Below are 13,012 nucleotides of genomic sequence, written 5' to 3' on the forward strand. Positions count from 1 at the left end.
GTTGGACGGGGGGGGGAGTTCAAATACGCAGGGTCACTTACCTTCGCATGATCGGTATCGGAAACGTGTAGCGGCAATCATCGGCAGCCCGGACCGGTATGGCGGCGGCGGCAGCAGCAGCAGCTGCGACCGCATTTGCCGGGATCATCTGCGGGATGAGGGACGCACCCATCGGCAGGGTGGTGTAGGGCGGTGGCAGATGGCTATGCAGAATGTCGGGTATGATCTCGATCGGCGGTGGCGATCGGTGCAGCGGGGGCGGTGGTTCGAGCGGGTGAATGTGCTGGAGGCGGTTCCGCGCCTGCCGCCGTTCGCGCCGCTCCCGCCGCCGATGTTCCCGCGTGCTAAATTCCGACCCCGGTCCAAGCATTGTCGCCACGATCGGTTCCGGCGGTCCGGCGGCCGACGCACTGCCGATGAATGCCGCCGTTCCAATCAATCCGGTTGGATGCTGCAGGAGAAGTTGTTGTTGCTGGTGCTGTTGTTGAGGCTGCTGGATCGAATCATCCGTTTGGGCCTCGGTTGACGTATAGGTGCGGGACGGAGCACTGACCGCACTACCCGTTGACCCACCACACACCGCACCCACCCCATTCTCACCCACCCCACGATCGACATTTAGCCGCTCCACAACACTAGAAACTTGAACCATTTGCTCCGATGAGCTAACATTTGCATCACACGCATTGACATCACCACGATCAGTCGCTTCCGTGCGCTGATCCTCACCACGCTCATCACGTTCCACAATGCACTTAGACCCTTTACACCCCTCGGACACACTATCTGCCGCTTGTGCGGGACCACTCGCACCACTGGCCACACTCGCGATCGGCTTGGCTGCACGGTAGCAGCTCACTATGCTTACGCCGGACGCCGCATTGTTAACGACATCATTCTGCTGCTGATTGTTTGGATCCAGCCGATTGACCTGGATCGACAGCGCGGGCAGTAACGCCCCTACGCCGCCGCCCTCGGCCGGTGGCGTTACCACCGTCGACGGAATGTACACACTGGTCCGGCTGCCACCCTCGGCCAATCCGGCCGCCGGTACGTTTAACCGCATCGCCACCACACGCTCGGGGCTGACACCGCTCGTGCTGGTTGAACTATTATGCACCACCGTTGTTTGCTGATCGACACGTTGATCAGACTCACTACGCTGTACCGTGTCTGTGCTGCGAACACGATCCGCTTGCGCACCGTCCGCACGACGCACCAACGTCGATGTTGCTGCGTTCGCTTGCCGCACACAATTAAACGTGCTGTCGGCGCACGCCACCGCTGAACCGAGCATCGTGAAACCTTCCCCTACTGCTGCCGTTGCTGGTGTGCGTGTGATCCGAGCATCGGCCGTACCAACACTACCAGGCCGAGCATCGTACGGCAGCATCGTAGGTAGCAGCAACGCCGCCGTTATGCTGGAATTATGTTGCCCCGGGGTGGGTGGGGTTGCTGGGACGGTGCGCCCCTGCCCATGCCCTTGCCAGTGTTGGTGGGCGCTCGGGAAATGTAGGTCTCCCTCGTTACCACTAGCCGGTCGCAGCATTGCGGAAATTATGCACAAACTGTCGTTGTTATTGTTATTGCAGGTACCATCGATGTTGTTGTTAATGCTGTTTATGTTGCTGCCGTCCGTGCTGCCCTTCGACAAGCAGCCCGAGGCCATGTTCTCGCCATTCCCCGTACCGGAATAAACCTGTTGAAGTGATTTAGAACAAAAAAAACCCGGGCAGAAAAAGCAGAAAATGTAATGGGACGGATACAAAAAAAGAGAGAAGTTTATAGAAAACATAAAATTCATCCCCTCCCTCTCTCGCGCTCTCTTTCTCTCTCTCTGTACACACATACACACAAACACACAAATACAATCACAATTTGTTGAGAAGAAGGCAAGAAACGCCATGCTGTGTATACGCACTTTCACATCGCAGTCAGTACGTCAGTTTCGCACAAAAAGGGAAGCATAAATACACATAACTTCGCATACATACAAACAACGACAACAACAGCACCAAAACGAAACAAAATCTCGGAAACTGAATACCCTGGTGAAAGGCCGCACAAGCAGTCCTTCGCTTTACGCCTTTGGCCCTTAAACCGTCTCGTTTCGTTTCGTTCGCGTCTGATGTCTATTGCCTGTTTTCGTTATATTTCTGCGTCCCACATTCTTATGCTAGCGTTATGTTGCCTTGCTGCCACTTTACCTTCTTTTTTTCACGTTCGTACAAGTTCGGTATCGATTTAGGTAGACGGATGATTTAGGGCGAGTGGGTGATCTGATGGAAGGGCTTACAGCGGGGTATGTGATCGCAGGGCCTGAAATCGTTCGGCAGCCACCTTGCTTTGCCAACATCGAAAAGTGATCTTCTTTTGCAAGCTCGTTTGCATCGTGGGTTGTTTGGATGTATGTATATGTGATCTTAGTGGTGATCTTCTTATGCAAGGATAAGTTTACTCAGAAGTAGTGTTGGGTCAAGAGCGAAAGAGGTATCTCAATCGCTCCGCTCATGTTATTGTGCGCGCTCCCGCACACCCCTTTCACTCAAATAATGCTTTAATAAAAAAAAAGAATAAAAAATCAGAAAAAAAATTTAAAAAAATTTTCAACTCGAAAATTTCATAAGGGGTACCCCTTGCCATTTTTTTGAGAAATTTTGCAAAAAAATCAAATTGATTAATTTTAATACCAATTGGTTGCAATGAGTTTCTTTTCACTCAAATAATGCTTTAAACAAAAAAAAGAGTAAAAAATAATAAAAAAAATCAAAAAGTTAAAAAAAATGAAAATTTTCCTCATTTTTGCACCAAGTTTTGCCTATAACTCGGTCGGTATCCAACGGATCGCCAATCTTTAACCTGTGGTCGATAGATGGCAACAATGGCTACATTTTCTTCTTGGACGGCCATGCCCTCAGATCTCTGTGCTAGAAGTTATTCGAGGAACCAAGTTCCATACCCTGTTTGAGAAAATGCAAAATTTTCCTCATTTTTGCACCAAGATTTGCCTATAACGCGGTCGGTATCCAACGGATCGCCAATCTTTAACCTGTGGTCGATAGATGGCAACAATGGCTACATTTTCTTCTTCGACGGCCATGCCTTCAGATCTCTGTGCCAGAAGTTATTTGAGGAACCAAGCTCCATACCCTGTTTGAGAAAATGTAAAATTTTCCTCATTTTTCACCAATGCAGCAAAATTGAAAAATGTGATATATTTTAATGGGAATTTGTTGCAATGAGTTTCTTTTCACTTAAATAGTGCTTTAAATTAAAAAAAGAATAAAAAATCAGAAAAAAATTTTAAAAAAATTTTCAACTCGAAAATTTCATAAGGGGTACCCCTTGCCATTTTTTTGAGAAATTTTGCAAAAAAAATCAAATTGATTAATTTTAATGCCAATTGGTTGCAATGAGTTTCTTTTCACTCAAATAATGCTTTAAACAAAAAAAAGAGTAAAAAATAATAAAAAATTAAAGAAATTAAAAAAATTGAAAATTTTATAAGGCTTATTTTTGCACCAAGATTTGCCTATAACTCGGTCGGTATCCATCGGATCGCCAATCTTTAACCTGTGGTCGATAGATGGCACTGTCATGGATGAAAGAAGTATTTCAATCGCTCTGGTCATCTTATTGTGCGCGCTCCCGCACAGCTCACGGGAAAAAGAGGTAGCCGTATCGCAGAAATCGCTCTAGCGTGCAGCGCTTCTTGTGGTGCGAAACTTCGCTCCTGGGAGCGCATCGCACAATCGCTCCTGTGTGCAGCGCTCCGTGTGGAGCTACCTTAAGCGCACCGCACACCGCAAAAGAGCTACTTGACCCAACACTACTCAGAAGTACGTTTTAAGTACGAATGATATTGAATATTGGAGCTCATTGCTTGTATCAAGAAACTGAAGAAAATTGAAGGCAACGAGAATTTCAATGCCAGTTTATTGTAAAAGATACCAAAGAATAAACTTAAGTTAGAAAAAAGAGAAAAATGCTTATAAATGATTACAAGTAGAGCAGGAACATGTCATGAGAATGATACCGATCAACCACTATTTCTGAATTACCTCTAAAGATCTGTAGAACAAAACAATGAATTGATGTTAAAAAAAAACCCAGTTTTACGATTAAAGCATTCCTTTCTTTTTCTGTTAAGTCATACTCACGTCCAACATTACGTCATGAAATTAATTTAATTTAAATTATGTTTGTCCTCCTAAGCCTTACAATTCCTTCAAAACACTGATATACTTACTTTAGCCTAAAACTCGTCTTCCATTCAAAAATATTTTCTCCCTCTTTCTTCCCTGTTTTTTGCTTCAGATCTTTCACCGTGCCTGTCATGGATGATGGTACGATCAACCTGCATTATACGAGTCACGCAATTCGATTATCCCCCCCCCCCCCCCCTTTCCCTTTACCAACCTGACCAGCCAAAATCGCGCTTAGCTTCGTGTAAGATGCTTCACGCTAAGATGGGTGCTGGATCTCTGGACGCTAGAAGCGTTTCCTTCCACTTCGCTACGACCATTCGTCATGATCATGGTTGAATTTCCCTTCTGCTTTGAACTTTCCAAGGCTTGGAAAGCGATGTTCCCGTTACGGGGAACAAAAGCGAACACCCGGGACCTTGGCACGATCGGACACAACACTACCGACGGTTCCGTTCTGGATGATCGAACCGGTGCGCACACCTCACCGACAATTGTGTTCGGGTTCGCGATTTCAACCCCCTCCAACAGTGCCACTAAACTAGCGGCAACATTTGTGACTGTGGCCCGTTTGCCGACACAACGGTTCGCTCGGTGTATCAAAAACAAAGCGAAATCCTCAGCGAACTGAGCGGAACAGGCGGTAACGCTGCGGGTGACAATTTCAAAAACCTCAAAAGCCCGATCATTATGGTTATTAATTTGCTACAACGATTTACTCGGTACTGGGCAAAACCGGTAAATAACACTTTCGGCGGTACTGGCCATCGCCCCCGGGGGCATGTGGACCATTCAACGGTGGTGAATAATCTTTCATTTGTGTTTTGCCGTGTGCCACGGTACGTAGCTTTTTTGGAGCGAGACGGAACGGTTGGCGATTAACGATTTCGTTAGGGCAGATTAAGGGATTACGGGATGACATGTTTGGAAGGAAACTGAATAGGAAACCCTTGGGAGGAACTGGAGAGCATCAATGGAAACCACAGTCACGATAAAATGTGTGACGATCGCTGGTGGGATTTAGTGAGATAAGTCTATGCGCTTATGTGTGGTTCATCCTGAAAACAAAAACATGTTTACGCCGAGATACAAAGAAAAAGATGGAAATATTCTTATCATAACTACAGTTTCTGTCTTTAGAAAATTCATTACACTCTTTCCATGATTCTTTACATCGTACTTCAAAAAATTGACTTCTACAGGTGAACTACTAACATACTTTCAGTCAAAAATCTTCTTTGTAACTTGAATCGTCCGCCATTTTTCCACAAAATTAAAAATTGTATAATCTGACTTATCAACTGAATACTAAAGAGGATTATAGTTTTTAAAAATTTATGCTTGAAGTCCCTGAATATATATCTTTTCTTAAAGTCCTTTTCCTTAAAGACAAAAATTACAAAAACTGGTAACTCTTGGGAAGTAAGCGCTCCAAAAAGGTTAAACCATCTTCCAGTTAAACTTTTTGCGTGTGATGAAACCAACCAACAAGCTAAACACACTCTTCAGCAATTTCGGATAAATAATTATCCACCGTTTTACATCACATCACTTTCCCTGTCGCGGTCACGGGCGCGTACCGTAACCGGTAGCTTTTCCGGGGAATGGTTTCCGTTTTTCCTACGGTGCGTCTCGTTTCGACACGCACGCGTTACTCGCCGCGATCCTCCGCACTGCTCTCCCATCTCCCTCGGCTTTGCAACGGAAGTGTTTCTCACCTTTCCCCAAGGTGGACTCTTAGCACGTGCCCATCGGAAAGAGTTTTCTTTCGTCCGCTTATCACTAATCCCATACCCCATGTCGGGGTTTTTCTTTCGACACACATCAACCAGACACAACATCCATCGCTTCTGCTCCAAAGTCACTTCCATTCGGCACGAAACCGAAGCCGAAGTAAGTGTGAGGTTGTCCATCACACACCGATTGAACATTGCGGGAGGTTCATTAGCGTGCCCCGTAAGCGTTCTTCCTGCACTTGGACGCTTATCAGAGACGCTATTAAGCCAAACAGTAAGTTCAATGCCACCAGCCGGACGGCTTTGTTTCACCGTAAGGGCCAAACCTCACGATTTCGGTTTGTTTTCCGGTGAACTGACGATAACGAACCCCGCCCCGTGCCCGACCGTGCGTTGCGTGACACGTTCGCAGGCATTTCCCGGGAACGGTCAATTGGCTAGATAAGCTGCCTGCGAGTGATAAAACGCTTATGTCTAAAGGGGTCATCCCTATCGGTGCTATGGGTGAGTAACTCGCACGCTTAACATCAATTAATGGCACGAAATTAGTGATGATGATGAGTGGTCATGATTCCTACACCCTTACCTAGGACGATCGAACCATGGTTGAACCGTACGTTGGAGGTAAAAATCACAACAAAGAAAGGAAGATTCTGCTCAGCATTCTACTTGCTCCCAACTAGCGTTTAGTGCACCAAAACTAATCCAATTAATTTTCTCATAACTTCTATCGAGTGGTGATAACGAAATGATACTTTCTCGAAACGATTCTCGACATTCTGATACCTTCCTTTTGGCTGCTTCCAGGCCGTTAGCATCATGTGACTCGCTCATACAAAGGATGGAATTTTCATTAGCAATACGAATCATTTCCTGTACTTGTCCTCTGCACACACACACACACGCACACATGCACACACAGATTTCCACTCCATAATCAACCGTAATCACTCAGTCGTACGAGAGCGATTAAGCACTAATGAATGACACAAAACGGGAACTAACCTGATAATCGTCCCGGTAGCTGTCAGCAAACCCGTCAACTTCTCGACCAACGCCCGTGCTGGTGGCCCCAGTACCGGTAACACCGAGACTGTCCAATGCGAGCAAACTGTACGGTAGCGAAGATGTCTCCAGCTGCGATGCCCCAACACCCGACTGCCAGCGACCGACGAACGGTGTCTGAAGTTGCTGCAGATAGGGTCGCTTTTCAATGCTACGGTCCGTCGTTGCCGTCAACGTTTGCCAGGGTGCACCACGTTCGTCTGTCCGGCCCTGCTCAACGGTGGGCTGAAAACTGTAGGAACTTCTGCTGCTAGTCACCGGGACACCCGAATAGCCATAGGAACTGCCGTTCATACCGTTGGTGGTGTAGTTGTTGTTGCTGGTATTGATGGTACTCCCATACCCATACCAGGCGCTCGATAAACCGCCACCGAATGTACCGAAGCCATGGTCGGACTGATCGTAATACGGATAGCTAAACCGATTCCCTGCCTCACACTCACCGATCGGGTTCGGTTTGCCCGTCCTGCTACGGTAGCTCCACGCGGAAAGACTTCTTCGCATCAGTGACTGCTGCTGTTGCCGGTGAGGATAGCGTCGGTGGTCTTGGTTTGCCCCAGTTCCGAAGAAGCTATAGTTGTTGTTGACCCGATGCAGCACCTCCATCTCGTCGGAAGAATCCGACTCGGAAATGTTATTGTCGTACGGTGTCCAAAGCATCGAGGACAGTGCCTCCTCAACGTCCGGTGGCTTCCGATGGGTGCGCGATTGTGGATTCATCTTGCTTCACAGTGTGGCCTGTCACTGTCTTTATCCTGTTGTCCGGACGTTCCAGAAAACCTTGAAGTGGTTTAGCGTTTAGTTCTGCGCTAAACGTCCCTCCTTTCGCTCAGTTCTTGTTCCTGGAGTTTCCCGTGCAAAACCACAAACTAGCAAACACGGTTCGTCGAGACACGTGGCTCGTTAATCTAGCGCCACTTCCGCTCGATTGCACACGAAGTCTGGACTGGCACAGGGGATATTGGGGAGACTACCATAGGCAATTGGTTCGCAAATAAATCCCACCACCAAAAACCACGCCACACACACTCACACCTTCAAGCCCCCGTTTTAGTCTCAGCTTAGAAGGTGATGTCGGGACGTTGCATCACTGCAAAACTGCACCCAAACCATTAGCCACCGTGCGAAGGTCCTACCGGACCGGTTCTGGTTTGACCTGGCGTTGGCTAATTGTTTGGTCATTGTTGATCGGCACGGTCCGTACGGGATGGGTTCGTCGTTTAGTAACATAAACATAAACATGCCAAACCGATACTAACCCGATGCGTCATCCGAACCAGCCGAAGTTGGACAAAAGTGGGAAGCTATCGCAAGGGAATGCCTCACAGAATTTGCGATCATCTAACCAGTGTCCAATCGTATTTGTTTTGAGAAGTTTTTTTTCCCGGCTGTATAATTCGCGCACCGGTTGTATGCGGCAGGATTCCCACAGAAGGGACAAAGATTGTGGCCTGTTTTTTGTGTGTTTTAGCTCCCTTCAATCGCTTTCTCGCTCTGTGCGGATTTACCGACGTTGTTAAACGTCCTGTTTTTTTTTGCTACCGACCCGGTACTACTGGCGTTTGAGTGGTCGGGTGGTGAACGATATAAGGGAATTCAAATTAGATGATATTTATGTTTATACTTCTTCCGCACCCAGCGAGCGCCTGTTTCAAGCAGTAGACTTCCACCGAAGGTTCTTTATCGTGCCGGGCATCATTAGCATCCTCATCATCATCATCATCATCAGCATCCTCATCGTGAATGCCCTTTCCGTTCACAACCTCGGCTGCTGTGGTATGCTGCCACGGAAGAAGATTTGCTGCTCAGTAAGAACTCCCAAACAATGTCCTTCGTTAAAGCTTGTCGGTGTGTTTGTGTGTTATTCTGATTATTTCATTTAAAGCCCGTAAACACGGTTTGCTGTTTCGTTAGTTCCTTTTTGTGCCGTTTCAAGTTTTCTTTTTTTTTTTGCTTAAAACTTGGAATACTCCATCGAATATTCACGACCTTCGATATTTGATCCAATTCTTCCAGCACTTCACAGTCCCAAACGCCGGTAACCCAATAGGCTGTACTTCCTTCCCTTTTTTTAACTCAATTTAACTTAAAAATTGTTTCTTCTATTTTCCTTCACCATGCAGAGGGCTTTCACTTTCTTACGCCTTCTTTAGCGATCGATTTATTTCTCTCCAACCTTCATGACTTCACGAAAACCATTGTGCTCGGTTTGGATCCATCCCGATCGGCCGAACAGATTAAGCTGCACCATTGTTTTGCGATTAATTTTCAAGCGCTCCGTTTGCCGGTGTGTCCTCGGAAACCGTCTACCAAAGATTTGCACCGTTCCGTTGAAGCGTTTTCGCTGCGAAAACAGAAGTACGCTCAGGCCGGCCCGGTGTTCACGTCCCTGAAGCCAATCATTTTTGAGCCGCTCCGCATAAACCTGCGAAAGAAAATGGATGCGGACAAGATTGGAGAAATACGTAGCAGAACGTTAAAAAATGACACGGTGTATACGGATGGGTGTATTAACAAACAAAACAGCCACAAGACGCTGGCCAAACGTGGCGCGGGTGTGTGTGTGTGTTTCCACGTTTTTCCATTTCGCTTCCGAATGAATATGTATGCACGAGAGCTGATGCTAATGAGGAATGAATATTAAGTTTGTTAATGAAAAATGATAATTCAACTATATTTGCCATCTTGTGGCACCCAGGTTTTTGGTGGTAACGGGCGATTATTGTTTGCACTTTGCCATTGCTTCGAGTGAAGAATTTTCATATTTCTTTAACGCTTCTTCACCGACGATGGTGGTGGAAGTGGTTAATAAAACAAAAACAAAATATTTTAAACAACTTTGAAACATTCTCCAATTCAAAAATCTGAATGCTTTTGAGACTCTGTGGAGCATTTTTCCGGTTCTAATCTCCTCCTGGTTCCTTTCGACAGCATAATGCTTGATATTAATCATAGAAATTGTTCAGTTACATTGAATTTCTTCGTAACCTCATTTCTCAACCTCGTCGACTAAGGCTTCAAAACTGATGGGCAATGTCATAGGTACTACGTGTATGTTCCACTGTCTTTCATCATTCCTCAATGTACAATGTTCCTCACTTGCACTAACCGTACCAGGAGAAGAAACAATGCATTTGCATCGCCACGTTAAGACTGCACAGACTTTTGTCTTTGCTTGCTGGTGAAAAAGCCCTAGAGCTACCTCAGGTGGAGTTCGGTATGGAGAAGTTATTGGAGAATTGTTTGAGCCCAACTCACAACTGAGCTATGATTGAAGGTGCACAAAACGTAACCACCTCCTCCGTAAAGACAACTTCCATCTCATGAGTTTCGCTTTTCCACAATGTCTATTGTGCTGACCTGCTGACTGCTGCTTTCCGTCTTCAATGACACACACAAAGCCACACATAATAGTGGCATGACATGGTGGAAAATTCGATTTTGCTACGTCAACATTTGCCCGCAAAAACCCTTCGTATACGTACACATTTGTTGAATTAAATGTGTATGAGCGGGTGTATGAGCAGGTAGCTTTTTCAGCCTACCGACCACACCTTTTTGCCAAGCACGATTCAATAGAAGGTGATCAATGTTTTAAGATTCCGGATTCCCTGTGTGGCCTAATAAAGATGCCCGAGCATCATGCCTCCCGGTTTGTTCGGTCAGAGGCACTCCCGGAGAGAGGATGCGATAAATATTCAATTTGCAAAACTGGCTGGCACTACACAAATGTATTCTCCCCCAGAATGCTAATGGCTTTCAAGCTTTCAAGTTTGCATCCTAGGATGAGTTCTAGCTCTGGTGTTGCTACAAACTTTATTGCGAGCGACTCCCTGCCCAACGGGTAATATCAGTAATTCAGGGATTGAACCTTTCGCCGAATGAGTTCGTTTCGCATGCACACAAATCATTGCTCTGTAAATGGTAATACACCGAATGTCCCCTCCTCTTTGGAGCTTCCAGCGTGTCCTCTAACCTCGTTGTTGTGCAATCGGTATTGTGCACTTTGTGTGCCTTTGGTGCCGGGCACGTAATCTTATCCTCGTTCCAAATTCAGCGTTCCATAAACATTAATGATGGATGTGCTACTTCCGACGGCGCTGCCGTACTTGCGACACACACTGACTCAAGGAGGCATCTATCGGTTCGATGGTGATGGATACCGGCCACACATGGGAGCTTTCTATTAATAAAACCTTCCACATCGCCGTCGCTTTTCGGTGACCGTCAAAGCGAAGTGAATACCTTGAACTAACATCGTTGCGCGTTGAATGTTACGGGCTTGTTGTTGCTTTTATGCTGCCACGCACATGAACTAACATCCGATGCGAGTCGGTCGAAGGGCATGCTAATTGATCGTTCAGATCGCGAACGCTGCCGAATGGTGATCGATTCGAGCACTTCATAGTCAAGACACGAACCCCCACCACCATCGTTCGGCGTAACAATTCGAGCTGCTCGGTGTTCGGGGTTAATGTGTGACGAAATACTTTTTCGTCCTTCGGCAGCATAAAACGAACACAAAAAATGCCATCACCATCCAAAACGTTTCCGAATGTGGACTTCCGCTTACATTCGGTGCAGCTTTAGCATCACCTTTGTCCGTTGCGTTTAATCGCACATTAAGGGGAACAATTCGGTGGAAAATGTGACACGGTACGCGACACTGTGGGCATGTTTTGGAGCTAGAAGAGAAGATTTAAAGCAGAGCGAAAATCAATAATATTTGCAACACACTCCAAAGTTCACTGCCAGTACCAATGGAACCACCGCTGCAAACAGTCAGCGTGAAAAAGATGTCCACAGCAGGTGATGCAAATGTTTCCGGCCAGAAGTTCCCAGCAAATTGGGCAAATTAGTTCACTGAAGGGAGATGATTGTTGACAGTATTCCAGCAGTGGATGTGGTTTCCTTTCATCCAATGCATTTTTCATGCTGAATTTTGATGTTTGAGAATAATTTTAAAACACAAATTTGGAAGGATTGTAAGTCTAAATGTTTCTTGTAAACTATTTTTTGTTGTTTTATCAAAATTTGCAACGCTTTCTACGATGCTTTCTACGAGTATTTGAAATGTAACAATATGTTTTCATTTTTGCCAGTAGAAAAAAACTTATCTAGCAATATTTCTTTAATTAATTAATCAGGAAGCAATTTTTTGTCTCTTCTCCTTCATCCACCATATGGTTGGTTTTACCAAGTCATCTCTTCCTTCAGAAATGATTACTATAAATAATTACTCTCTCGGGAAAGTTTATCTCGTACGCAGGTGTTGCTAGTAACAACCATCATTTCACTTAGTTATAAGGAAAAATGAATACTCTTGAGGAAAAAAATATTACCATCATCATCATCATCATCATCATCAGTACAATATTAAGTGAAAGGAAAATTGACCATATATTGAAATAAGAACGAACGTACGTACGTACGTACGTAAGAACGTATTGAACGAAAAAATAGAACAATCACTATGCAGAAAATGTCCCATGGAAAAGTTTTCCTTTTTTTCCATCATTTTCATCCGTCCAACAGATTAGCTTTTTTTCTTCTTTTTCTACGCCTACTAGAAGCTTATCAGCCCTATCAGTAGCTAGACATGCTTGTCCAACGATGTACTGATTCTAGAGCTGAAAGCTTTTCCTTGTCGAAAGCTGCACCTTTGTCATATGATCGTCGTTGCTGCAGCAGCTTCACCATTGACGGGTGTATTTCTAATGCAACCATTCCAGGACAAAACCCCGCCCCAAACACTGCACCTCAGTTGAATGCAGTTTGTGTGTTTCTTTAACATTTTTTTCTTTCTTTCGTAACAACTTTCCTTTTTCCACTGTTTCCCGGACTTCTACTGTGTTTGTCTTTCGGGGACATTTTCCCGCTCAATAGTGGCAATTCCACTCGGCAAAGAAATAGAACGGACACACAGCTTTGGTTCGTACGTTTGGTACCTTCATTTGCTGCATCATTCATACTAGTTCCATACAGCGTCCAACTATGGCGAAATTA

The 13,012-nt window shown here is 45.6% G+C and overlaps 1 protein-coding gene across 3 annotated transcripts in view; it reads right to left on the minus strand.

Annotated features, from left to right (window-relative positions):
- LOC125771431 (uncharacterized) overlaps nt 1-13,012 on the minus strand; it is a 133,410-nt gene that overhangs the window by 114,533 nt on the left and 5,865 nt on the right. For 2 of the 3 annotated variants that reach the window (XM_049442045.1, XM_049442047.1), the window contains exons 2-3: nt 6,947-9,431; nt 42-1,699 (exon numbers count right to left, since the gene is read on the minus strand). In XM_049442045.1, coding sequence (XP_049298002.1) covers nt 42-1,699; nt 6,947-7,726 — 2,438 coding nt within the window. In that variant the 5' untranslated portion in view covers nt 7,727-9,431. Of the gene's footprint in view, nt 1-41; nt 1,700-6,946; nt 9,432-10,982; nt 11,015-13,012 lie in introns of those variants that run through there. The other variant, XM_049442046.1, reaches the window with a different exon arrangement.

Source organism: Anopheles funestus, chromosome 3RL (assembly GCF_943734845.2).
Source record: "Anopheles funestus chromosome 3RL, idAnoFuneDA-416_04, whole genome shotgun sequence".
NCBI lineage: Eukaryota > Metazoa > Arthropoda > Insecta > Diptera > Culicidae > Anopheles > Anopheles funestus.